Source organism: Dasypus novemcinctus, chromosome 23 (assembly GCF_030445035.2).
Source record: "Dasypus novemcinctus isolate mDasNov1 chromosome 23, mDasNov1.1.hap2, whole genome shotgun sequence".
Lineage (NCBI taxonomy): Eukaryota > Metazoa > Chordata > Mammalia > Cingulata > Dasypodidae > Dasypus > Dasypus novemcinctus.
Window position 1 is genome coordinate 7,934,982 of NC_080695.1, and position 27,907 is coordinate 7,962,888.

At 48.2% G+C, this 27,907-nt stretch overlaps 1 protein-coding gene across 1 annotated transcript in view; it reads right to left on the reverse strand.

Annotated features, from left to right (window-relative positions):
- The window catches only part of GNA12 (G protein subunit alpha 12), a 117,131-nt gene continuing 89,224 nt past the window's right edge, over positions 1–27,907 (reverse strand). The window contains exons 3-4 of the mRNA XM_058285704.1: positions 9,054–9,104; positions 1–7,292 (exon numbers count right to left, since the gene is read on the reverse strand). Coding sequence (XP_058141687.1) covers positions 6,723–7,292; positions 9,054–9,104 — 621 coding nt within the window. The 3' untranslated portion in view covers positions 1–6,722. The remainder of the gene's footprint in view (positions 7,293–9,053; positions 9,105–27,907) is intronic.

Below are 27,907 nucleotides of genomic sequence, written 5' to 3' on the forward strand. Positions count from 1 at the left end.
CAAATTTAAAGGCAAATTTTAATAGATTTATAAAAATCATATATACAAAATATGTTAAACTAACCGCCACAGCTATAAAATACTTTTCACACTTCATGATATAGATTTTAACCTGGCGTTCAGTATGCATGAGCCGAGATGTCAGCACAGCACAGCCGCGCCGAGTGGGGGCCCTGGCGCGGCGAGCTTCCAGGACGCCACCACCGAGCGCTCGGTCCTCCTTGGCATCTCCTTCCAGGGCCCACAACTTCAACTCTGGAGCAAACACTCAGGTGTTAGAGCCAAAACGCCATCTTCGCCTCGTGCCTCTGTGGGTCCCTGTGCTTGCAGCTGAGGCCAAGCGCGGACACGGCGTGCTAGGGACAGAGGGCAACGAATGGGTGGCTGGATGTGTGAGCGCTGAATTTCCTGGCCACACTTGTGTCAACAGAGGATAATATGCCAATTTTATTTGTTTTCAATGGCATTAAGAAAAAGGACATTTTGAATGTTTTAAATTAATTTACATAAAAAGTCAAAAGGTGATTATTCAAGGTTCTAGAAATCAACACTCAATACAGATCAATTTTAAATTTCTCCACAAACAGGCTTGCTAAAGAATCTAACAGGTACTCGTAACTAAAAAGCACGATGAAGAAAATGGCCTGGCCCCTGGCTGCAGGGTGTGCCCCCGCCAAGGGCACTCGCCGGGCAGCACGGAGCATCCCCTCGCTCGGACAAAGGAGGCCGGGAGGCTCCGGGTGAATCTGGACATGGGGTGAGCAGGGAGAGCCACAGACAACTGGCTCGTTAGTCTGGCTCGGGTGCGGCCTGGCTCAGTTTTTGAGATCTGGGTGTCGCGCTCTCCTAGGCGGCCACGCTTTCTCTGCACACAGTCCTGCCAGGGCTGGCTGGGGTGGGCAGCAGCGAGCCACTGGGTGGCACGGACCTCCCACCTCCCCCCGGGCCTGCAGAACCCAGGGAGAGCAGGGCCCTGCCATGCGGCGGGTGCAGTGGCCCTGGTCCAGCCTGACTGCCCCAGACTGTCTGCAGAGGGACCAGATGGCCTCCGACTCAGCCACTGGACTGCGGCCCAGCAGCAGGCCCTGCTCTGATGGGTTCAGGAGTCAGAAGAGGAAGGCCTGAACCGGTACCACCATCGCGAGGCAGGAACTGTCCCCAGGCTCGGGGGTGGGGGGCCGGGCGCGACGGGACACATGCCAAACTCCCCCACCTCTGGGGTGACCGTCTTGGCCGCCGGTCAGCGCCGCGAGGTGAAGTGCACGGCCCACGCCCACCCAGGCTGCCGAGTGCGGCCATCGAGAGCTGGCGCTGGGCTCTGGACCAGCAGGGACCCCGCCCCGGCTGCGCACTGCTGGGATTAGGTTCACCTGAGAGCAGCACATCGGCTTTTTTTTTTTGAAGACTAAATAATGTGAATTCAGTTTTAATAAAAAGGTGCCAAAGTGCTAGGTCTGGAAGAGTGCTTTATTTTGGCAGAAGAGGACTGGCTGGCAGAGGAAGGGCTTTCAGCGGGCGCCCCGGCTCGGCGCCACCTGCAGCACTGGCTGCCGCGGGGCCAGGCTGCCGCGCCCGTTTCCCTTGGGAAGAGGAAACCTCCTGGAGGAAAAGCTACCTTCTCTAGCCAGCTCAAAGGTGAGAAACTAATTTTCAGGTTGAGCTAGGTCTCCAATTTTACTGTGAAGGGAGCCGCAGGGTTTCCTTCCCATTACGACTCCTAGAAACCCCCTGATAAATGAGATCTAAGATTTTTGAGAATCTCACGATGAATACTGATGAAAATATTTTTACCATGGAGGAATAAGTTTCCGAAAGTCAGGATTAAGCAGAAGAGCAGTTCTCAGCCTTGTCCTTAGCCATGCCAGTTGGCAGAGGGACGCTCCAGGCCCCGTTTTCTGACTTGCACCCCAATTCCTGCACCTCACTACACATGGACATCCATTCCTAGGAATATCCACCCTGCAGGATACTTGATAAATCCCTCATTTCTGGTAACATCCTCCCAGGGAAATTCAAGTGTTGAAAAGTGACGATCTTTCACCTCTCCCAGGGACCCGTGACACAACACTGGTGCCCGCCAAGGCAGTCCCGAGCACCCATGTCCTCTTGGGTATGGTACGCGATCTTCAGAGTCCACGCGGGAGCCACTGGGCATGAAGCTCCATCCATGACCCACACGTGGGAGAGGCCACAGGGTGCTTCGGGCAACCAGGAGCCATGCACTGAAGGGTCATGGTCGGCAGACAGACACTGCAGCCTGGAAATCAAACCTATTTTAATACGCTAACCTGAACACCAAATAACCAGCCTTCCAAGTTCCAGAGAATTCTGAAGGGCGAGACACAGCAGTGAAACAGCGAAGAGCATGAGAGCCTCTGGTGGCCTGAGGTCTCCTCTCAGTGGGACGTCCCAAGAGGCCACTGTGCTACCGGAGCGCCGGGCAGGAGCGTGGGCGCCTTGGCCCGTGCCACGTGCAGGGTCCCGTCCGACCTCAGCCTCGTTCTCTGAACACCAAGCCGGCGTGCCGTCTGCCTGTAAGGGCCTGTCAGCAGGGAAGGTCTGGCTTATGAACTCCTTAACTGAATCTGCCTGGCTCCTTTCCTCTGGGAACTGGCATCTTTATCTTCAAGGTCCCACCCTGCCTCAGAACAGGAGCTGGGAGCGGAAATCTGAAAGCCAGGGGAAGCATCACCTCAGGTGGCAGTGTGCCAGCTCTCCTCTCTGGTGCCACCTTCCTGGAGCACTCAACGCTTGGCTGCAGAGCTCACCTCCAATTTACAGACAAGGGCTGCTTCCTGGCATGCCGAGTCTTAAAAGAAACAAGAGGCACATTTTCAAGGACAGCAGGAGCTACAGCTCCCTCATTTCCTCTCTGCTGGGCAAAGCAAGCCCTTAGCCAATATGGACTTCTCCTTCCAAGCAAAGCAACCTCGATTCCAAGGACTTGAAGCACATCTGGGGCACCGTATAGGGGAGAGGGCGCCGCCTCTCTTCACTTACTCGGACCACAAAGGAGAGCCCACGCCCATGGGGCTCCATGCAGGAGGGCTCTGGGGCCCGGCCTGGGCAGTGTACAGTTCTTCCCGCGCTGAACGCAGGCTCCTGCAGACATGGAGGCACCGCGGAGGCACCCACTTCAGCGGCGCTCACCTTGGCTGGACCCTGACGTCACCTGGGATTCTGAGAGCCCGTGCACGTGTGCGACTGTGTAAATTGCACTGCTCTCTGATTGGTTGTGGCTGGCTCAGGCACAGGCCCCTTGGAAAAGCTCCTCAGGGGGTGCCACTGTGCAGCCACTGCTGGGCATCCCCGCCTTGGCCACTTACAAACGAAGAGGCTGAGACTCCAAGAGCCTGGCGCACAGCCACGTGGGTCACCAGAGCCCAGAGCCCTGAGCGGGAGGAGGCCATGTCCTGTGCTATGCCGACGGCTAGACCGGTGCCCGTGTGAGCCCTGTGTCTGGTGGCCGGGGACCATAGCTCCCGGAATCCCGCCCGCCATTCTCTGGCTTCCTGCCAGTGTGCGGCACCTGGTACCGTGGTGCCATTCCCACCAGGTGTGTCTCTGTAGGTGTGTGCTGTTACAGTTTCTGAAGTAGTGTTCCAGAGGCTTTCATCCAAAACTGTACCATCTATGGTGCTTCTCCTATGTGCCAGGCTTTGCTTAGTGTTTGGAAACAAAAACGGTCATTCACAAGTAAGGAATGCTCAAGTAAAATTAGGATGAGTTATTTGCTCTGAATTTTACTTAGAAGTTAATTTGGGGTTGGCCTTGAATGCTGAGTGAAATTTTATATTAAGCAAAGAAAAACTAAGGCTCACTGTAGTGAACGCCCAGAGACCCCAGAGTCAAATCGCCAGCCCTCCCAGCCAAAGCCGCCACCGCCCCGGGAGGAAGGGCACGGCGGCCTGGGTGCACCTCATCCCACCAGGCCACACGGTAAGTGGCTGCCCCAGTCCCCAACCCGTCAGTCATAACGAAATATCTTGTTTCAAGATTAGTTTTTGATCTTGGAGTTAAAATAACCTGACTCATTTTTCTTTTATCAAAGAAGTTAAAAAATTACAAGAATAAGCATTCTAGAGATCTCTATAAATTACAAAGCTATGACTCAAGATCTTTGAATCAATTTCTCTACAAACAGAAGAGCAAAAAATGTATTTCAGGAAAAATCCTACATGTGTTTTTAATGTGTAGACAGTATAACTATAAGGAAATATCTTATTTTGAGCAAGTTTATTGTTACATCTTTGCAATAATAGACAAGGCACAACAACCTCCTATTTCTCTAACATCTCAATGAAAAAAAGACAATATTTAAGGATAAAAGTGAAATTAAAAAAAACAAAACCCAAAAAGCCTAAGGCTTTGGAGACAAAAATGGCTACAATCTTTGAATAGAAAAGTTGCAAATGACTTTAGTTTAGCCTTGTAAATAGTTATCTTCTTCACCAATAACAACAAATCACAGAATTTAGAGCTGAAGGGTTCTTTAAAGACCTTCAAATTCACTGAGGTCATTATAAAAGAAGAGGAAGTTCAAGTTTGGCAAAGCCAAGTACATGGCTCTGTGGCCACCATGGATTAGCGACTGAACTGGCCACCCCGCCCGGTCTTCTAGCCACTATCCTGGATTCTCGCTACTTACACGCCTCCCGTTGGGAAAGTGAATTAGTAAAGACATCCGACTGTCTACAGGAGAAAACACTCTGACAAGGCGCCATGAGGGAGGGATTCAGGCAATCCCACCAGTTGCCCCCATCGTGAGAGCAGCCTTTCCAACAGGACCACAAGACTCCATCCACGCCACTCAAGGGACGGTTTCTGCTTCCTCTAGGCCCTCAACCCTGGCCCACTTGGAAGACGCAGAGAGCGGGTCTCTGCACCTGGCAGAACATGCGCCATCGGGGCCGCCCTCCTCCTTTCAGGCTCGGTCATCAGCACTAATCCCGGGTCACATCCTCTCAACTTATGGGGAGCTGCAGGAATCTTTACAAAAACTACCTTTTTTCCCCAGCCAACAAAAGACAGCTGAGACCCTAGCAATGACACAAAACGCAAGCACAAAAGAGAAAGTGAAGTCCCTGTTGTCTCCTAAGTCAACCGCTGGGTGTCAAGGAAGCCTCGAGCAGGGCTGTTCTCCCTCTTCTGGGCCAGCATCTGCTGGCGACGAGGCTCATCCGGCTTGCTGCACGTGAGCCAAGGCAGAGGCAAAAGGACACAGTGGCAGGGGCCCAGGCTGTGTTGTGAGCCACTCTCACTTTTTTTTTTTTAATGCTGCAAAAAGTCCCAAACCAGACAGACTTTTGTAGAGTAATACACAGAAGGGACCAGTTTGGAATGCAATGTATTTTTCAACACAGTGACACCTGGCAAACTGGACAAGTTAACTGAGCTTAAGATTTACTAGTTCACATCAACATTCACAGCCTTTTCACCCAGATGAGAGCTGTATCAGATAGTGTTTACCTGTAATGCGTATATATTAATAGAAGCAAGAGGCCTTGGGAAGATTCAGATTTAAAGGAGCTGAAAACAGGAACCAGCTGTCCAAGGGCAGTGTAGCTGGGACTTGGAGAAACTCCAATTCCTCCAAAGTTTGCGGACTTCCTGAAAGGTCAGCTGTCAGGAACCCACCACACAGCTGTGGCAGTAGCAAGAGCTTTGCTAGCAATCTTGCAGGCTTTCAGAAGCTCCAGAGAGGAATGTGGAGCTCTCCATCATTTCCCAAAGAAGGAAACCCTAAATGTGCCAACTGCAGGTGTCAGAAGATGACTGGCAATCAGGACAGAGAAGTCATCTGCAAGGCTATTTGGCTTAAACGTCTGTAACACAGAGGGGTTGGGGTAGGGAGGGGGACAAGGTGGGAGGGAGGGAGGGGGTGGGAAAGCAGTTAAAAGCACCGCTGTGCAGAGAGAGGAACATTCACTGGCAGTGTGCCCTTTCTACCCATTTCCGTCACTTGCTGCGTTTCTGGGTAATTCTACAAGGCAAGAAAGACTGGATCTGGGGCACCAGCATTAAAGCAAGTCCCCATCAGCAAAACTTTCCATCACATTCTCTAGACCTGGAGGAGAGTCCTGGAGCATGGCGACTTGGCTCAGTCTAGAACACTGAGACTTGCATCTCTCAGGAAATTGGCACGGGGTTTAAAAGGCAATGCATTTGCTTTGGGAGGTGGCATTCAGACCTTAATTCTGGGGGCTGAGGCTAGGCTCACGCCCCCGAGTTTAGCAGCAGCAGCATGCATTTAATCTCCCAGAAACTGCTATTAGGCAACACTTTCAGGTTAGTTTGCCTCACCGAAGACCTGCAAGTTAGAGAAGCCATCTGCAAGGCCGCTTGGTGTATATGCTCTTGTCACTGAACAGAGTGTGTGCATGCACACACAAGCTTCGATTTAAATTGTGTCAGAAAAGGAATAAAGTTAATGTAAAAAGAAGGAAAGCTGTGTTACTAGGTATTGCAGGTGAATACCAAAGTGACCCCTTGGCTTTCAGTAGTTTTGCTAGTGCCCAGGATTCAGTAGCCAACATCAGTTTCTGTGTCCTTCTGCCTGGAGCTCTTCTGGCTGCCCGGCTTTCCAGGACCTTGGAGCCAGGTGGCCGCTGGCACGGATCCCAGGGACCCACTCAAGGACCATAGAGATAATCTGCACCAGGAATTCTGACCAATAGCCACTGAGGCTGCGGAGGATGACAGAAGTAAGGAGGCTTTCTCTTTCACTGCAACATAATATCTTTCAGATTTTCTTGCAGGATTGTATCCTTCACAGCATGAAACACAAAGCGAATGTTCTCCGTGTCTATGGCGGTGGTGAAGTGGTGGAAGAGCGGCTTACTACGGTTCCGTCTTTTTCTGTCGAAACACTGGACTAAGTAGCGCTGGACGTCCTCCAGCCTGTGGGGATCGCCCCTGAAGTCCGGGAAGTGCTTCTTGATGCTGACCGTCTTCACCTTCTCCACCAGGAGGTCCATCTTGTTGAGGAAGAGGATTATGGAGACGTTGGAGAAGAGCTTGTTGTTGACGATGGTCTCGAAGATGTTCATGGACTCCAGCAGCCGGTTGGTGCGCCTGTCCTCCATGAGCACCTGGTCGTACTCGCTCGAGGACACCAGGAACAGGATCGACGTGATCCCGTCAAAACACTGGAACCACTTCTGGCGCTGAGACCGCTGGCCACCCACGTCCACCATCTTAAAGGGGATTTTTTTGATCACGAAGTCGTGTTCCACAATTCCCTTGGTGGCTTTCCTAGCCAGCAGGATGTCTTGCTTACTAGGAAAGTAATTCTGCAAAATACGGCATAAGGGAGGAATTTAGGAAAGGAAGAAAGAATGCGAGAAAATAAGAACCAGAATCTAGGGTGGAGGGAAACAAAACGAAACTGAACAAAATACCAAAAGCAAATTACATTTATAGAATTATAAATTAACCATGAGACAAAAAGCAAAGGGATTCACTAGCTCATTTCAAAGTGAAGAGAGGCATCTCACTCTGAGGAAGAACGGTTAGAAAATTCATTGGTAGGCACCAAGTGAAAAATCTCACCAATTTTCTTCTCCAGAGGAAATTTACCATCTTTTTTGGTGTTTGTACCAGAGATATCTTCAGTTTTTCTAACTTCCAGAGCAAATACATCCCAAAACCTTACTATAAACAAATTTAGGTGTTATAGTACTGTTTTCTAAAGTTTGCAATATATTTAACATGTTATTCTTGGAAGACTCTATTTAAAGTCTTTAGCAACACACACAGGCAGCTATAGGAACTCTCAAACCACTTTGATTTTGGACTAATAAAAATCCTCAGGTGAGTGGATCATAAAACCATGTGAATGTGATTAAGCCTCTACAGCTAACTGCCAATCTGCAGGATGCACAAGGGGACAGGAAAGCATGTTAAATGACACTACAGAGATGTAAGAGCCAACTTGACTCTAAGAAACCCTAGAGAGTAAATAATCCAGTTATTTTCATTATAAATTGAAAAAAAAAAGATGGATGGAGAAAGATATAGATGAAAAGAAATTTAAGCAACATCACCAATTACAATGTATAGACCTTATTAGAATTTTGACTCAAACTACTGGATAAAAACATCAACTAAAAGCATTTACGAGACAAGTGGGGAAATCTGAGAAAGGACTGGTTATTTGCCAATATTAAGGAATTCACTTTTCAGGAGCAATAATGGTGCTGTGGCTATGACTTTACGAGTCTCAGCTTTTAGAGCTGCACTCTAAAACATTCCTGATGAAATGACAGGGATTTGTTCCTGGTGGGGTGGGCAAGGGTATCGATGAACTTGGGCTTTCAACATACTATTTTATTTTTACTGTGTTTGAATTTTCATAATAAAAAGTTAGAGGATTAAATTGTACAGAATTTCCAGTTGGGGTAATGGAAAAGGTTCAGTAATGGACGGTGGTGATGGTAGCACAACACTGTGAATGTTAAAAGTGGAAATTTTAGGTTGTATGTTACTAGAATAATTAACAAAACAAAATAAAACCCAAAGAAACTGCAGACCACAGTAAGCCCAGCTGCAAGCCATGGACTCTAGTTACTGAACAGCTATAATGTTCTTTCATCACCTGTAACAAATGTGCCACACTAATGCCAGGGGTTACGAATGGGGCTGGGGTGCATATATGGAAACCTTGTACCTTCTGCATGATTTTTATGTAAACCTACAACTTCCCTAATTAAAAAAAAAATAATATATATATATAATATATATATATATATTTTTTAAAGTTAAAAGAAATCCTCCCTTGACCAAAGAATGCTTCCAACTCCCTTACAGTGATCTGGGTGAAGGGATTCTAGAAACAAGACTCAGGTCTTCACTTAGCAGTGACTAAACCTACAATGTTCCCTCCATTTGAATGAGGCAATCCTCACACCCCCCACCCCAGTAAAAATGCCAGCAGGAGCGAGACACGTGGCTGGCATGGTCCCATCCGAGGGGATCGGAGAGTGGATTTGGTCTCAAAACAAGTATTTTCTATTCTGGGGCCCCAAATTCTCGTGTTGGGGGTCTTTACTCACCAGCTGGCCAATCCGGTCCAAGTTATCCAGGAAGTACTTCACTGATTCGCCCTGTCCAGAAAAAAAATAATGACTCAGTTGATTGATGAACCTTGACTTGGCAAGTAGAATGACTTAATAGGATAATATCAGTGTTATTTACCTCTTTGTAAAGAGGAAAGCACAGTACATTAAGAGTGAACATGTATTTTTTTAAAAAATTAAAAACACACTTAAAAACAAAATTAAAACATAGAGTTTCCCTGGCTCCAACCCCAAGATACAGATTCAGACTGTATTCTCCAAAGCTGCTCCACTTATCAGTAGGTACTAGCACCCCCTCACCCACACTCAACCCCGAGGGGACGCGCCCACTTCAGGCTCAACGGCCCGGAGGGATGGAACGAGACAAAGAATTCAGACTTCAGTTTGCTTCTGAAAAAGGCAGTATCGTGAACCGGACCTGGTCTTTAAAGACGAGCTTTAAGAGAAGAGACACCCACACGGCCAAACATCTCCCGTTTCCAGGAGTCCTAATAGCCCACCATGCCCTTACAATTACAGTGTGGAACAAAAGGTGAGCTTTAACTTGGATTGTGGTCAATGATAACAAGTCTTCCCTCGCCACTTGGACAATACAAACGGGGGCAAGTCCAGAGCTCAGAGTGCCTGATTTAGGAGCGCTGGGCCGCCGAAGGCGATGATGCTCGGGCACAGGCGGCTGCGGGTGGCGTGCTGGCTCAGTGAGCTGAGCAGGGCAGCGGAGAGGGAGGCCCTGAGGAGGTGGCCTGCAAGCAGTGGAGGCTGGAATCCACTCACCACCTCCACCACAGACGCGGCCTTGCAGAAGCTCTCACAGTGAAAGACTCAGATGACAGCGAGGGTCCTAGGGGCCGGGGAGTAGGGTACACAGAGAATGGGCCGCGGCAGCTCAATGTCCTCTCAACGGTGTAACAAGTGGCAAGGTGACACTTCCCCACACCCAGCAAGTTGACTGCTAGGCCGCCAAGGGGAAGGACTACTGGGAGGCACTGGGGTCCAGCTAGGGCAGATGACCGTGCAACGAGCTCCTAATTTAGTTTATCTTTCCACGCTGCCCAAACAGGCCCAAAGGAAGAAGCAAAAGGTAAGTTTCCTTTAGTGAAGAATCAACCTTGCCATTCCAATATCAAGGCCTCTGGGATGATTCAAAAGAGAGTATCTTGCTTTGTGATTAGCAAGGTCCGCTTTCTCCCTTGATGGCAGTATGCCCAGCCCCCGCCCGTTCCTCTGGAGCACTCCATGCTCTTCGACATGCACATCCGGCCCCCTTCAGCAGGCAGGGCAGGAAGCAGCTGGTGGGGGCAGGCTGGGGGCCAGCGTCCTGGCTATGCCCACCTGTCCCCAGCCCTCCTCTGGGTGGGCCTTGCTGTCGGCCCCACGGTCCCGCAGAGGTGCCTGGACCTCTTCCTGGGAAGCTGCTGGCAGCCGTGTCCCTCTGGACGTCTCCCTGTGGTGGAGCTACCAGGCAAGATGAGAGCAGAATAAGCTCCCGCCAGGGGCTTGGCTCAGCTGGGCAGGCTGCAGAGTCCAGATGCCCGGGCCACGGGCCCTGTGGCCACAGGATGTACCGCGACATGGGTGAGTGCTTCCCCGAGCCCGACAGAAACGACTATGAAGGATGAGCTGGGAGGAAGTAGTAAAACTAGGAAACTGGCATTGTCCCCAGTTTGAATTAAAAATTCCCGTTGAGCTTGGTACTAGGGTCACCCCGCTGTCGTCCAGCTGCTGCCCGAGGGGACGGCCCGGGGCCTCTGCCATGATGCTCTCTGTCGCGGGGTGGGCATGAAGGAGGGCGGCGGTGAGCCAGCTGGAAGGTCGAGGCCACAGCTACCAGCGGCCCAGCCGCGCCGCGATGGCGTGGCAACTGGTTTACTGTCGGAGGCTGAGTCACACAGCACGTGGCTTGGCGTGCAGCCCCAGGACAACCACTTTCCACAGACTTCAATTCCCACATCAGCAGCTCATTTAGAAGCACCAGGTTTAAAAATCCGATACATTTTAAACTCCGTGGGAAATCTGGCACCTCTCCAGAAAAACAGCACGGGGCAGACACTGATTGTCAGCGTGGAAGTGACCTTGATAAAACGGCACCCCATGCAGGCCCAGACCATCGTGGAGCGCTTCCTTGACAGCATCTGAAGTGACACGGCCTCGCAGACACGGTGTGCATTAAAAGGGGATTTTCACAACCCTCGTTGGTTTGAGAATCTAAACACTTCAGGTTGGTAAGAATATGGATTCATGGATTAAACAAAAAACATGCTCAGCAGGCTGCACTTGAGGCCCGAGCACCCGCTGGCCCCGGCAAGGCCTCGTGCCAGCTGGGGGTACAGGAAGAGGGGCTGGCATTTGGAGGAAGCAGAGGCTTATCTCAGGACTTCTAGCATTCTAAAACAAGTCAAACACACGGCCACAGAACACTGGGCTTGTGCTAGAGGATTCTAAAATTTAATCTGTTGGCTTAAACTGAACAAATTACAAAGACAAATTTAAAAATGATCACCTATTAAAAACAAACTATTCCAAAGGTCAGGTTTTTATTTCCATTCCTTAATAAACATCTGATTTGAGATTTAATTTCTACTTACTAGAGATGTTAACCAAACATGTTGGAAAGGAGAACTAAAAAAGACTAAAAAAAACCCTAAATATATACATGTGTGTATGTATGTATATAGTTCTTTCAAACAAACCCTCTTTTTGAACTCAGGCATTGCCTAATTAATCACCTCACTGGGGTGTCTGAGATTATATGATTTTGTAGCCATGAAAGAATTCTGGAAAAAAAGACCAGCACTTATATAAATACACTTTATAAAAATAAAGATTCTCAAATTTTAATCTGGGTAACTATAAATTATCTGTTGCTTATGTATAATCCTAAAATAGAAGGTAAAAGATTCCCTGGTAAAACCACAGAAGGACACATTCACAAATCGATTCAGTACAGCACTGGGGTGATATACAGCCTGGGAACAACCCCACCGTCCCAGCAGAAGACGGGTGATGAGCCCTGCTCTGGCTGGGAACTGGAAGTGAGGCTCTGTAAAAGGGAACCAGGAAATGCCCCAGAGATGCCCTAAAGGGGTTCTCAGTGTGTGCTACTGAACGAGAGGGGCCAGGTGCAGGCGGACACGCGTAACGTGCCTCCGTTGTATAAATGGAAGGGAAAGGAAAACGTGTACTGTTGTGTGTGTGTGTATATATATATATAGGTATATGTACTTTTTTTAAAGATTACTTTATTTATCCCCCCCTCCCTGCTGTTTTTTGTGTTTATGCTCACTGTTCTCTGTGTCCATTCGCTCTGTGCTCATCTTCTCTTTAGGAGGCACTGGGAACAGAACCTGGGACCTCCCATGTGGGAGAGGCGCTCAATCACTTAAGTTCCCTGCTTTGTTGTGTCCCTCATTGTCTTTCCTCTTTGTGTTTCCTTGTTGTGTCAGCTCCCTGTGCCTGCCTGTAGTGCCAACTTACTGTCTTGCTTGTCTTATTCAGGAGGCACCGGAAACAACCTAAGACCTCTTATGTGGTAGGCAGGGGCTCAACTGATTGAGCCACATCTGTTTCCCTACTGCTTATATTTTAACAAGGCAACATGGTAGAATAAAGCAGTGACAAACTGAGGACTGATGGGGAGGGAAAAGAGGGAGATGACACGGATAGAAGCTAAACCTCTCCAAGGTGTTTCCCCTTGGGAACCATGCAAATATTTTACATAATTAAAAACAAAGGAACTGATCAACCTAACAGCCTATCACAGTGCTGCTCAGCCAGGACTCTGCCAGCCTGCGGGAGGGTTCGGCCACAGCTGCCCTGAGGCTCGCTCCACACTTGGGCTGCCTTGCCCGCTAGGGGCCCTGTGCTTGGGAACACGCTTAAGAGCTCTCCATCTTCTGCTCTAGTTCATGCAAAGAGCTGCCACCAGACAACCATGGTGAGAGCCCAGGGAAAGGCCCTCCCAGGCCCCGGAAGCAGGCTTGGGGCCATGGGAGCAGGAAATTCCAGGGTCCTGTGCATGTGGAGCAGGATCGAAGCACGGGAGTGCACGCTCTGCTGCGCGTCTCCTTGGCCGAGCAACCAGGTGCAGCCACAGGAGGGCCAGAGAGGGCCCCCAAGTACCAGGCGCCTCTCTTTTTCCTCCCCGTCCCCCGCCCTGTTTGCTGTCTGTGTCCATTCACTGTGTGATCTTCTGTATCTGTTTCTCTTTTGTCTTCTCTTCTCGTCTTTCTCTAGGATTCACCGGGATTCCATCCTGGGGACCTCTGATGTGGAGGTTCCCTGTCAGCTGCGCCACCTCAGTTCCTGGTCTCTGCTGTGCTTCACCTTGACTCTCCCCTTCGACTCTCTTTGTTGTGTCATCATCTTGCTGCGTGACTCACTCGCGCAGGCACTGGCTGATCGCGTGGTCGACTGGGCTCACCAGGTCGGCACTGCCTCACTGCACGGGCACTGGCTCACCACGCAGGCAGTCACGCGGGCACTTGGCTCACCATGCGCACACTTGCGCAGGCACTCACATGGCACTCGGCTTGCCACCCGGGCCCTTGGCTCACCGTGTGGACACTTGGCTCACAGCGTGGGGACTCGTTTGGGTTTTTTCTTTTTATTGAGTGAAAGTCACACAATGTAAGATTAACCATTTTGAAGGACACAGTTTCAGCAGCATTTAGTCCACTCCCTAGGTTGCAAACCCATCGCCTTTCTCTAGCGCTAAAACACTTTCATCACCCCGTGAGGAAGCCTCGTGCCCGGCTCCGGCACCTCTGCCTCTCTGCTGGGCCACACCGGGCGGGGCTGTCTCTGGGTTCTCTGATCTGTCCCCCTGGCCTGGACTCAACCCTCCACCAAGCCCCCCAGTCTCACTGTTGTAGCTGGCCAGCAAGGCCTGAAGTCACTGGGAGTGATCTTCCCACTTTACTCCTCCTTTTCAAACTTGTTCTGGCTATTCTGGTGCTTTTCCATATAACTTTAGAATAATCTTGTCTATAGCTACAAACAGTCTTGCTGGGATCTGTGTCAAATCTATAGATAAAGTTGGGAAGAACTGATACTTCACTATCTTTAGTCTTCCAATCGTGGACAGGTCTCTCCACTTGTTTATATCTTCTCCGATTTCTTTAATTAGGATTTTATTGTTTATATCATAAAAGAGCTGTATATGTTGTTATATTCCACTCTGAGCAACTGTTAATGGTATTGCATTTTAAATTTGCTTCCATGTGTCCACTGCCAGTCTATAGAACAAAATTGATTTTTTAAAATTTTATTTTAAGATTTAAAAAAAATTTTAATTTATTTCTTCCCCCTCCCTCCCCACCTTGTTGTCTGCTCTCTGTATTCATTTGCTCTTTGTTCCTCTGTGTTCGCTTTTATTTTTGTCAGCAGCACCAGGAATCTGTGTCTCTTTTTGTTGTATCATCTTTCTAAGTCAGCTCTCTGTGTGTGCAGTGCCACTCCTGGGCAGGCTGCACTTTTTTCACGAGGGGTGGCTCTCCTTTCGGGGCTTACTCCTTGCGCATGGGGCTCCCCTATGCAGGGGACAGTCCTGTGTGGCATGGCACTTCTTACGCGCATCAGCACTGTGCGTGGGCCAGCTTACCACATGGGTCAGGAGGCCCTGGGTTTGAACCCTGGGCCTCTCCATGGTAGGTGGATGCTCTGTCAGTCAAGCCAAATCTGCTTCCCTGGCCAGTTCATTTTTGAAGAGTGTCAAGGCAATTCAGTGAGTAAGGGAAAGCCTTTTTGACAGATGCTGCTGGAAAAACTGGTAATCTGTATGGGGGTAAAAAGGAAGGTCCCCTATCTAAATTATATCCAAAAGTAACTCAAAGTGGGTCACAGACCTAAATGTAGAGGCTAAAGCTATAAACTTAAGCTCATCCGAAGGGGACCACCCTGGGCGAGCCTGGTCTAATCAGGCGAGGCTTTTCGAAGCAGCGGCTCTCTCCTGCTGGCTTGGAAGCAAGCCCATAGCCATGCAATGGGAGGAGGAGCTGCAGGCAAGGACCACCACTGCCTTTAGAGCTGAGTGGTCTCTGGCTGACAGCTAGCAAGAAAACGGGCAGAGCAGAGCCACACAACTGCCAGGTGAGCTTGGGAGACGACCCGAGATCAGGGAGGCCATGGCCCCAGCTAACACGGGGGTTTCAGCCTGGGGAGACCCCCAGCAGAAGGCCCAGCCAACTCGTCCCCAGACTCCTGGCTCGCAGACCCGGGGAGGAAACGTGTGCCGCTTCAAGTAACCGTGATGGGTAATGCGTCACGCAGCAAGAGAAAATGCATGCCATTTCTCAGGACGCAGAAGAACCCTCGCCGCCCGTCTGCCCCGCAGGGCCCAGCACTCGGGTAGCGAGGGCTTGCTGAGGGATGGACGCGCCTGGCTTGTCACAGCTGACTCTTTTTAATGCTAGTTTAAACGTTTTTTCCCTTTAATAACTGACTGAATACCTGACTCCAGTTTGCTGTCTAGGACCCATTTTAAAACTCTTACCTTCACACTAGAATACCAATAATAAAAATTAATAAAGAATTTTTCAAACCACAACCCTCCAAAAAAAAAAAAAAAGTTGCCTGAATAAACACAGGATACAAGCAGTGAAAAGCTAATAAATATCTGGAAAATCTCTCCTTAGGCATCAGACATTAGCTCATTCAAAACAAACGGGATGAGTCAGACCTGGTTGCTTCAGGCTTTTTATGGAAAACCCCCGTATTTTTACTACCCTATGCTCAAACAAAAGAGGGAAAAAAAAACACAACAAATCCAAACACCCCCCAAACCCTAATATAGCACTGCTGTTGACATTTCTACATTCTGTCCTTCATTCACCACCTGACAGCTTTTGCCAAGTTTCTAAGAAGCTTTCAGTACTGGATCCACATTCACAATTGCTTATTTTTTGGTGTAACCTGTTGAAAAATGGATCCGGTTTTTATTCCAATTGTTACAGCAATGATCTCTGTATAACAGTTTGGAAACGCGGAAGCATATAAAAGGGAACAGCCTCACCCACATCCCAAGCAGAAACAACTCTGTCCTTTGTAGTCTTAGTCTGTCCTCCTGCTCTCAAAATGTAATTAGGAGAGCCAAAACTGGTTCAAATATTAATTCAGCATTGTATGATAGACAAATGCACAAAAGGATTTTGTCAGTAATAAAAGAGAGCTGCTAATTGAAAGAAATAAAGAAATACAAATAAAGAAATCTGATTCGGGGTCCCTGAGAAAGAAAGCATGTTAAATTTTAATGACTAGCATTGAGTGCTTCCCATTGGGTGAACTATTTGTATTCTCAGAGAAGCCCCTCTGCTAGGCTGCTTGCTTCTGGACGTGGGTCCTTCAAAGCCCCAGGTCAGACAGGGAAGGTGGCACAGGCAGTGCCATCGCTGAGTGCCCTGACACCCCAGAGCCTGGCTGACCCACGAGCGCGGCATGAGGCTCTCAGCCACCCAGACCTGTTCACTCTCCAAAGTTAAGTACCACTGTGTCGGAGGCTGTCTGCGCTCAGTGGTAATACTCTGTATATAAAAATTTTTATACCAAAAAAAAAAAAAGAGAGAGAGAAAGTTACCATGATTTTAATTCTTCTACTTTCTGTGAAGAGTGGAAATGGTAACAAGAGAGTTTTATTCTATGATGGGACACATCTACTGCACTGAAGAAAAGAAGTAGGTAAAAGTGTAGTCAAGAAGCAGATGAGTCCCTCTAGATAAACGGGGGTCATAAATTAAATTAAAGGGGCTGTAAGAGGGAAAGGCAGGCTAGAGTTGGATGAAGACACAAGAGGTATGAGTAAGAGAGAAGACAACAAACTTGATCTTCAATTATTTTGTAAGTAATGACCCAGATGGCAACTGGACAATAAAATAATTGGGAACGGGGACTGGGTCGCAGGAGAGAAACGGGGACTTGAGACATAAATTTCCGAGTTGTCAGGACTTGTGATGTCAGACACACGCAGAGAGCAGGCGGCGGGAAGTGGGGGCAGCCGGGCCGCAGCCCGCACCCCAGCCCTGCACCCGCACAAGGCTCAGGGTGGGCATGAAGGCTGCGGAGGGTCTCAGGGGCAGGAGGCAGGCCACGGCTGACTCCAGGGGGCGAGGAGACTCTTCCTGTCGGAGAGGCTCCTTGGCGTCCTAGCGGAGCACAGGAACAGGCCCTGTAGCCAGGGCAGCCCTGGCCCTCTGTGGAGGTGCTGCGGGAATCGACCAGAGGCTGCTGGCAGGGTGGTGCCCGGGGGGGTAGTTCAGGGACCCCTCCCAACTCTGACCAGGACAGCCCACTGTGTCTGATTCAGTCCTTCTCAGTGCTAGGGACACAGCAGTGAAGAAGGGACCCCATCTCCGGCAGAATGGGATTTACAGCCAGCCTGGCTAACCGGCGAGTGCATACACACTTGAAAGTGAGTCCCGGGGCGGCGAGCCACAGGCAGGGCAAGGGGGAGGAGATGACGAGGAGTGCTGCCTGCGACCGGGGGTCTGGCAGCTTCTCTGATAAGGTGCCACTTGGCCACCCAAGGAGAAATCCTGCAGGCCCGGGGCAGCCGAGTGGCTGGACCAGCGTGGGTCGAGGAGAAGTGGAGAAAGATGGGCTTGGCCCTGGTTTGGCTGGAGGATCGTATGGCAGCGGCGCCATCTGTCCACCCCCCGTGTGTGCCCCCCCACCATGTGGCTGTCACCGGGAGGTGGCTGTGCTGGCCCGGAGCCTTTTAGGCTGTGCCGGGATCCTCTACTCCCTCCCCGTGTACAGCTGAGGCCCTAGGGGATGACGCACCTCTGAACAGAAGCTGCCTTCCTGCCAGGAACACCCACAGAGGACTCCGAGGAACACGTGTCACTATGATGTCACATTACTCTAACCAGGTTACGGTTTTATTTAAATGCAGCTGGGGAAAAGCGGGGGAAGATAGATCTCTCGCTCTACAGAAGAGTGGAAGCACCGGTGGCAGGTTACAAGAGCAGGCCACAGCAACCCCAAGACCTCCACCTCCTGAGACCCACAGGGCAGCTGGGCTGCCCCTGTGCGGAACGCAAAGTCAGGAGGGCTTAGAACGCCTGCCCAGGACTGCAGAAGCTTCCTGTGACTTCCAGCACAGCTTCTCATTAAAATGGGAGCAAAGGCCGCACCCACGAGAGCTCGGAGAGGCCGGTGCTGGTGGAGTCCAGTTGGAAGGTGACCAAGAGCGCGAGACCAAGGCCACTCAGCCGGGAGCAGCCTGCTGACTCCAGGGCAGAGGGCTGGCCTCCCAGACGGCTCTGGCGCTGGGCTCTCACGCCATCCTCCTCGTTTGCTGTCATTCGTCCACTCAGCAAACATTTCTGACCACCGCTTCGGTGCCAAGCAGGGTTCTAAATGTGGAATGAGTGTGTGTAGTTTTGAGAGGGAGTCTGGGAAGGCCTCTGTGAAAAGGAACACTTTCATGTACCAATAAGATACAGAAAAGAGGTTTTAAAATGTTAACATCACAGATTCAGAGAAAATGAAGTACCCAGGATCAAGTCTAACAAAGGTATTTATTTCTGTTTCAGAGAAAAATACAAAATTAATTACGAGTTAGTTAAAAGATTACCAAATACATGGAGAGCTGTACCTAATTCTAGATTTTATGAGTCAATATTGTAAAAGAGATCAATTCTCCCCCCAAACATAATTTAATGAATTTGTGCTCAAGATCCCAACAGGATATGCTGAGACCTTGTTAAAAGCTGATTTTCATGTCTGTATGAAGTACGAAGGGCACTGAATAAGCTGGGAAGCTGCTGGGAGAAGCGGGTGGGGACCTGCCTTGGGGAGCAGGCCTTGGAAAGCTGGAGAAAAAGCAGTTAAGCAGCTCGCCCAAGTCGCAAGCTACACAATTTCTCAGTTTTCCGTTTAGGAATACACAGGTGGTAAAAATACAAAGAAAAGGGAAGGAATGACTTTAGCCAAAAAAGAATAGCAGTCGTGCAGGGGTGGGGGTATACAGAGCAGCGGGGCAGTGGCAGGGTGGGCAGAGGACAGCACTGAGATGTGCTTCTTAATCTGGAAAACAAGAAGACCAGCAGGACGCTGCAGCAGACGCTAACTGATTAACAACTAAAACTGCCACAGTAATAGTTTCAGTGGTGGTTAGTGCCCGTCATGTCTTCAGATCACCCAGCCCGCGTTCTTCTCCTGTCCCCACCAATGAAAAGCCAGAACCTAAGAGAACAGTGCAGGCCGGCCAGCTGCCCCAGCCTAACGGTGCGAGCCTGACCGTCCCGTAACCTCCGCGCCAGCATGCACACACACGTTTCCCAAGTGCTGCAGATGGAGCCGCATTCTTTACAATGACCCTCTCTCTCCAGGCCCCTAGTAAGAAATTTAAAACAGAGAAGAAACCCACGAAATCAAGACATGCCAAAAACACCGATTCAAAACACTGACATGCTCTGACTCCCAGACTGAGTGGGTGAGCAGGGGCTTCATTCCTGCGGCGCCCTCCAGGCCGGCAGAAGTCCCTGCTACTCCAGGCTCAGCAAACATCTGCCTCAGGAAAGGCCCAGCAGGGGCTGGGGCTGGATGGGGACCCGCAGCGCCACGCCCACGAGGCCCAGGCACTGCCCCAGGCAGCTGACCGTACCTCCGTCCAAACAGGCGACTAGCTTGGAAAACCACAGCTTAGACATCAAGCTACCTGCTGCAGGCCAAGCAGCTGGCTTACTCCCAAAGTCCGACCGCCTACCCAGGGTCGACTGCACCGGGGTGGCTGAGCAGCACAACTGCTGACGACAAAAGATGATACATTAAGCTTTACATTCAGGAGCTAAGACCAAACGCGTTTCCTAAACGTTAAATTACCATATGCTTTAAACATTTTTTAGAGGAGCTACCGGGGAGTGAACCTGGGACCTCATACATGCAAAGAAGGCAGTCAGCCACTGAGCTACAATGCTCCCCCTAAAAGTTAAATTAAAAAACCTGAACAAGACGGCAATCTCATTCCTGATTATAGGAGTTTGAATTTGGGGAATCCCAAAAAGAAAAAGATTACGTTCTTGAACTAACCCACTCTTGTGGGTGGGGGCCCTTTTGATTGGACCACATCAGTAGGTGGGACCGAGGTTGGGTCTCTGCCCTTTTGCTGCAGCTTTTTTAAAATGGAGAGACACAGAGAAAGGAAGCTGTCATTTTTGACCCTGCCAGTTGAGTGAGGACTCAAGGACCACTAGCAGCCAAAGCTTAAGCACGAAGCTCCCAAGAGGCTGGGCCCACGGAGCAGCTCAAGGCTGAAGAGAAGAGCCATAGGCCTGATAGCTGACAACTCACAGCTGAACCTGGGGAGAAAGCAGAGCAGCTCAAGAGAGAGGAGACAAGCCCTGTGCCTGGCTGCCCATGGGAGGTGGAAGATTCTGGAGGGGAAGGGAGGGACCTTGGCAGAGATGGGCAGTCAAGTTGCTTTGCCACGTGGCAGGACCAGAGTATCCCCAGGAGCTTGCTCTGGTGAGAAAGCATCTCTCCTGATGCCTTGATTTGGACATTTCATGGTCTTGGAACTGAAAGCTTTCAACGCTAAGTAAAATTCTTGTTATAAAAGCCAACCCATTTCTGGTACTTTGCATCGGCAGCCCTGTGGAGACTAAGACACTCATGCTACCTAAGTGACAAGGAACTTGAATGCACAGTTTTAAGACCATGAGAGGATACATCATTTGGATGGGCAAAGGTAGCACTCGCCCCCTGTGGGTGGTGGCAGAGAAGGGCTCACAGCTTTCTCCTGCTGAGGCTGACTGGGCCTTCGCCTAGCCCCAGACTGGCTGAAGAAAAGTGCTCAAAGCAGCTTCTGCCTGCCCAAAAGGAGCCCTCTGCAAGGCAAGGGAGGCCGGCTCTGCTCTTGGAAGCACCCTGTGCTTGCAGCAGCTGGGAGAAGGGGGAGGCGTGGCCCCAGGAGGCAAGGCAGGGATGTCTGGCCACTCCTGGGCGCCAGAGCCAAGGCCTCCTGCTCTGCATACAGGACACTGTTGTCACTCGAGGTGAAGCAACCCAGTGATTCTGTGCCACAGTATCACCAAGTCTGACCCCGCCAGCCCCCAACACACACACACACACACACACACTGAACTTGTGCTGGCACAGGCTGACACACAGTCTCAGAGGTCTTCTTCCTCTCCTCTCCTCATCACGTCCCTAACTTTCTGATGACAAGAGGTCCCCACCCCAACATGTGGTGGTGTAAATATGTCCCCATGATACACGAGAAGAGCTGAGATTTAGACGCAGACTGGCTTCATTGCTGCGTGGGTGCCAGGACACGCTCAGCACAGTTTATTTGCTTCATCTGGCAGAGAAAACGCGGAGTTCCAGCACAGGTACCCACAAAGACTTCTTCCTTTGGCCTTGCCAAGTGTCTGAGTAAATCCCTTATGTGAAAAAGCGACCAGAACTCTCAGTGCTAGCCTGTCGAGCAGGAATGAAGCTCTGACACATGTACGTTAACTAGTTTTTCGACTCTGAGCGATCCTATGATCTAAAACTAGCTCAAAACAAAAATGAGTTATTTCAAGGTCTAAAATACTTGGAAAAAACGGCAAAGAAAAAATTTATATTTCCCAATATAGGCACCGAAAAGAAGATTCTGGATGCAGGCAACTACGTTTGTTGTATTTATGACTGGATCATGATATGGCACATCATGGTTGGGCTACTTCTTTAACTACTCTTAGCCTAAAAAATAAAAATAAAATTACCGTAGAACACAAATCAGATTGAACAAAAGGATTTCTATTTAGGTCCTGGCTTGTAATTTAGGAAGCAACTTCAATATAAGAATAGTCCAAAATCATCTATAAAAGCAATTCTTAGTCCAAGGAAGAAAATGGAAGTCTTATGAAATTACTTTTGCTAAACTGATTTGTCAAGCAATTTAGAGACCGAGTCTCAATCAGTAACTAAGCGTCCTAAATCAATCTCCTTTCCTTCCGTTTTATATTAGAAAATGGGATGTGAAGTAAACATCCCGACAGCTCCCTTCCTTCAAGAACAAGTGCCAGCTGTAAGAGAACTGACTGTCAAGGCATAAGTGTGGGCAAACAGAACCCCAACTTCAGGGTTCTTTGGGGGTACCTTCTTAGGACAGCATGAGGTTCGGGACCAAGGTAAAAGAGATGCAGGCCACCCACAGAACAAGCAGCAAGAACTGCAGACAAAGGAAGCATCTGGAAGGTGTCAATTGTTTTTCAAAGCAACATGACTCCCACCTTCTCAAACTGAGAATTTTGCTCAATATTTCCTAATTTTTTTAATGCTAAGTAAATAAAAGTGACTGTAGGATTGTTTCACAAAATCTTGCTTCTTAAGGCTCAATTATTCACTGGTGAGGGAAGATACAATATTTTTTATCACATTCAACACTAAACTAGTAGATAAAGTTCCCTTTTAAAATAGAACAGTCATTGAGAAGTCAAAGTACAGATGGAAAACAAAAGAAAACAAAACACACAGAAACAAACCAAACAGGAAGCTCCTGGTGCTCAGCCTCAGCTGAGACTGAAATGAGCAATGTTAATGGGAGGGCGGGGACGCCAGGGACCTCGGTGGAGACCAGCTCACTCTTCTCATTTATTTTTAGTAAGACACTATTAAACTCACCATCGTTAAGAGCTCCCGATTCTTATACCATGTTGGATAAAAAGAGAAAGAATATATTACCTCTAAAAATCACCCAAAAAAGAGCAAGGGCAGCTCTTTCTTAAGCACCATTCATATATCTCTCCCTTTAAAAAATCACATTAAGAATTTTTACAAGCAGCATTATTCTAACAGACAAAAAGTGGAAACAACCTGAATGCCCCTAAGTGGTGAATGCATAAAACAGAACACCACTGTCCGTGGAATGGAATACTATTCAGCAATATCATCAAAGGAGTATGAGTTCATGCAGCTACAATATGGATGAACCTGAAACACAAAGAGCCACCTAAGGTCTGACCGCAGTCATCCGAGACAGCTCTGCAGGGACAGAGCAGCTGGGGCGCTGGGGCGCTGGGGCTGCTGGGCCCCGCTGCTGGAGACTTCCCCAACTGGTTCATGGTGATGGCCGCAGGCCTGGGTGAACTGACTAAAATGACTGAGCTGCACACTTTTAAAAAGTGTAAGAATTATCTCAGAAGTTGGATGTCCCAGGGCAGGTAAAGCGCCAATGCTGAAGTCTATTACAGAGCTGTTCTCACCTTTATTTATTTAACCAAATAGCACCAGGAAGTTAGACCCTGAACGGCACCCACCAGGAAACCAAGTTAATAGCCCTAAATGGCACTGCAGGCTTGTCCCTGCGCTCTTAGAGGTCCCTGATGATGTTCCCCCATAAAATGCAAGGCAGGAGTGGAAACTGCAGCTCTTCCTACCGGCGCTGGGCGTTCCCCTGCGCTCACAGAAGGCTCCAGCCGCCTGGAACCTCTTCGAAAAGAAAGACAGAAGCACACTTCTCACTTGGCATGTCTTCCCGTCCAGGGATTCCCAAAGTACATCCAGGCACCCCCAAAGTGTATTCCTCCTGATAGACGTTGCCTTGAAACAGAAGTCTGGGTTGGAAGCAAATTGGACCTCTTTTTGGAGAGGCACAAAACCGTATTAACGGCACTGAGAAATTCTGCCTAAAGAAGCCTGTTGAGTTTTGTTTTACCCATTTTTCTCAAATTTATTTACCATTAGAATCCCTTTTTCACAAAGACTAAAACCACTCTTGTTTTTCTTAAAAATTAAGGAAAAACCCTTTTTACGATGTGCCCTCAAAAAGGTGGGGGGAGGGGACCATTATCTTTGTAATTTATTAAAACATTCTGGCACCTGATTGGATGCATATCAGGAAGTCCATGTCTTACAACCCAAAGGTATAGAGACGGCAAAGATTAACAAAAAAATCATTCAGAAAAAAAATAATGTGTGGCGGGGGAAGAGAGAGAGGGAGAGAAAATGAGAGGAGCGAGGGAAGGAGGGAAGGAGAGGAAAGAATGATGAAGCAAATGTGGCTTGGAAAGAGGCAGCCTGGAGCTCTAGAAGTATTCTTGAAACTTTTCTACAAGTCTGAAATGATTGCAAACCTAAAAAGAAAAAAAGAAAAATTATAACTGGAGACATTTCGTGCTCGTGAAGATGAACACAAATGCTTTCTGGAAACTAATTAACAATGTTTTAAAAAACCAGTCAGTTAAATGCTAGTGAGAGCCTGCTTCATAAAAATTATCCTGTTAGATAAAAAATTCATAATACCAGTAATACCTGAATGACCACGAATATCCAGGGAGATCAAAGTTTTTCCTAAAAGTGATTTTCCTTCACCCTCTCACTCAGGCTTGGACTGTGCCCCCAGGGGCCCGGGACCCGTAAACCTCCTGGGCTGATGCCCCCAGGCTCCTCCGTGGCCCCCTGCCCCCTGAAGAACTGCTGCCCCTGAGGTGCCCAGGTTCAGCGGCTGTGCCTGCCTGACCATGAAAGGAAACTTCCGTATAAAGATATCACAGGAGCGCGGGCACAAGGCTCTCCTCTAAAAGGGCTCCTGGCAAGCATTTTCTTTTTTTTTTTTTTTTAAATATTTATTTATTATTATTATTATTTTTTAATTACATTAAAAAAATATATATGAGGTCCCATTCAACCCCACTGCCCCCGCCCCCCACTCCCCCCACAGCAACACTCTCTCCCATCATCGTGATACATCCATTGCACCTGGTAAGTTCATCTCTGAGCATCACTGCACCCCATAGTCAATGGTCCACATCATAGCCCAGACTCTCTCACGTTCCATCCAGTGGGCCCTGGGGGGATCTACAGTGTCCCGTAATTGTCCGTGAAGCACTATCCAGGACAACTCCATGTCCTGAAAATGCCTCCACATCTCATCTCTTCCTCCCGTTCCCCACACCCAGCAGCCCCCATGGCTACCGTTCCCACACCCATTCCACATTTTCTCTGTGGACATTGGACTGGTTGTGTCCATTGCACATCTATGTCAAGTGAGGGCTTAGATTCCACATGGGTACTGGATGCACTCTTCCCGCTTCTAGTTGTAGACACTCTAGGCTCCATGTTGTGATGGTTGACCTTCTTCAACTCCATGTTAGCTGAGTGGAGTAAGTCCAATAAGTCAAAGTGTAGGAGCTGAAGTCTGTTGAGGCTCTGGGCCTGGGTGTCATATTATCAGTCCAGAGATTCAAATCCCCTACATATATCTTAAACCCAGCACCAACTACAATTCCAATAAAGTAGCATGCAAGTCTTGTGAAAAGAGATCCCCTCTGAGTCCATTTCCATCACGCAGAAACACCAGCTCCAAAGTAGGGCCATCTGTCATGGCAGTGAACCCCTTCTGCCATGACCATAGAACCCGTGGGTCTCTTTATCCCTCAAAAGAACCAATACCTGGGGTTGTATCTACCTTATCTGTCTCTTAGACTCTGTTCAGTTGTACATAGGGGTATTCCTTCTGACAACCTCCAGACTCTTTTTTAGAGACTCACAGCCTTATAATCTCATTTCTCCTTTCCATTTCCCCCTTACATTAGGTCAAACCGCTTCCCGAAGTCATGTTATTATATGTAGATAGGTATATTCTGCTGTTCCGCATTGAATCTTTAATTCAAGGTCATTTTCTAGTTGCTTCTTCAGCTGGTATGTGGTAGTGATCCCTCGGTGCCAGGGAGGCTCATCCCCGGGTGTCGTGTCCCACGCTGGGGGGAATGCATCACATCTACATGCTGAGTTTGGCTGTGAGAGTGGCCACATTTGAGTAACATGAAGGCTGTCAGGAGGAAACCCCCAGGCACAATGCTACTCTAGGCCTTGTTCTTATTGCAGGTGCATAGGCTCAAAAGTGTAGCCATTAGTATCAAGAGCCCACTGTTGCTGGCAAGCATTTTCTAGACGCCCTCTTCTTTAAGGTTGCTGCACCTTGGGGTGTCTTCTGTCTGATTCATTTTCACTGAGAAGTGAATCTTATGTTCCTGGGATTTTAATGACCATATTATAGTCGAGATTCCATCTGAAGTTGATTTGTTAAATTACTTGAACTCTCTAAACTATTCCAACTATAAATAGTTTTCATAAATACCATGTTGCATGGAGCTCAGCTTTAATTTCATGATCCAGACTTTTCACTGCTGGCAACTGGACAGCAGGTCTCTGCTTTTTGCTAACATATAAGTGAAGTGTTTTCTCTACCATGGTTTAGGAAGCTATATTCATATTTATTTATTATTTTACCACTCTATTGTTAACACCAAGTACCAGTACTGTATGCTTGTTATAGTTCATGAGATAATATTCTCATAATTGTATTGTTACTCACAGTCCATCATCCATCACAGGGCTGACTGCATTACATGGTTCCATGCCTGTACAACCATCTAAAATGTACAGTCAGTGGCTCTCCATTTCAGCGCAGTGTTGTGCTGTCATATATATTTTTAAAATTTAACTTTGTGCTAAGCATTTTCTCTCACTTGGACACATTTTGCTAAAATCACCACTTTGAAAAAATTTCTAAGACTTCAATATGATATTCTTACTTGAGGAAAACAAAAACAAAAACCTTTTCATTCCAGTGCATATCAGCTAGCTTAATCAAAACCAAGGTCTCCCCCCTGAGCTGCACTCGTGCCTTCTCTGAGAACGGGAGGGCGCTAAGGACAGTGTCAAGTGGACGCGGCCACAGCTGGCTCCTGGGTGAGCGTCTGACCTGAAGCTCCCCTCTCGTTTCTCACAGCACGCGCCAACGAATCCTGAAGGGATGCAAAGATTAATTACAGCTGGACTTGCTCTGGGCCAGCCTCTACTGAATGAAATCCGTGGAGGCTACTGGAGCATTAATTTGTTTAAAATGCTTCTGTAAAGGCTGAATGCAGTGTTGAGTAGGTCTACTGCATTTTGTAGGGCGAGAAAGTAATAACTTTGCTGTTCTCTGACATCAAGAAGAAAATGAAAATCTTTCCTTTAAGAAAGAAACTTGGATCTCAGGAACCCCCACTACTTTTCTAGAATGTGAAAACCTGAAATCTATAATCACTTGCATTACAATTTAAGGGAAAAATAATTAATTAGTTCTGCCACGCTGATGGCAAAAGACAAAACGATGAAAGGATTTTACTTAGCAAGTGAATGGGCATGGAAATGATGCTAAGTAAACTTGAGAATTCCAAACAGTCAATCAAAGGTGAAGAAAATCAGCAATAAGAAGTAGGGGGTTCTGTGTCCTGTTTTTACCATAGCAACATGTCTTATATGCTCTGTTTCATACTACCGTATAGACGTCTACTGTTTGTTGTGTGTTTTTTTTTTTTTAACAAAATAGGTATGCAGTCCAGCATTCCACTGAATGGATGTACCAAAATTTCTTTGACCTTATCGTAACCACGTGAGATATTTCCAGGGCATTGCTATTCTAAACGATGACATGAATAACCTTTATATTAGCTTCTCACAAACCTGAAAACACAGATCTCCTGGTCTTTTTAGGAGTTAAAATCAGTCCTTGATTGGACTGTTTCAAATTTTCATTTTTACTTCTTTGTATTATAATCCTTTACCTTTTAAACCAGAAGTATTTTGGAAATCAAACATTTTCACATTTGGAAGGGCACTATGGTATCCATACTGTATAATAATACAAAATATCACCAGTGGGGTTTGGAGTAGCACCTTATAATCAAGTATACCCATATCTCTGCAGTAACACATATAAATGTTCAAACCAATGGGGGAGAAGCGGCTATAACTACCCCAGGTTTCGCTGCCAAACAAAAGTTCGAGTCAGGTCAGATCAGGTTTTGCTGCGAAGTAAATATCAAAAATGTTTCCATTTTCAAAGTTTACATATACTA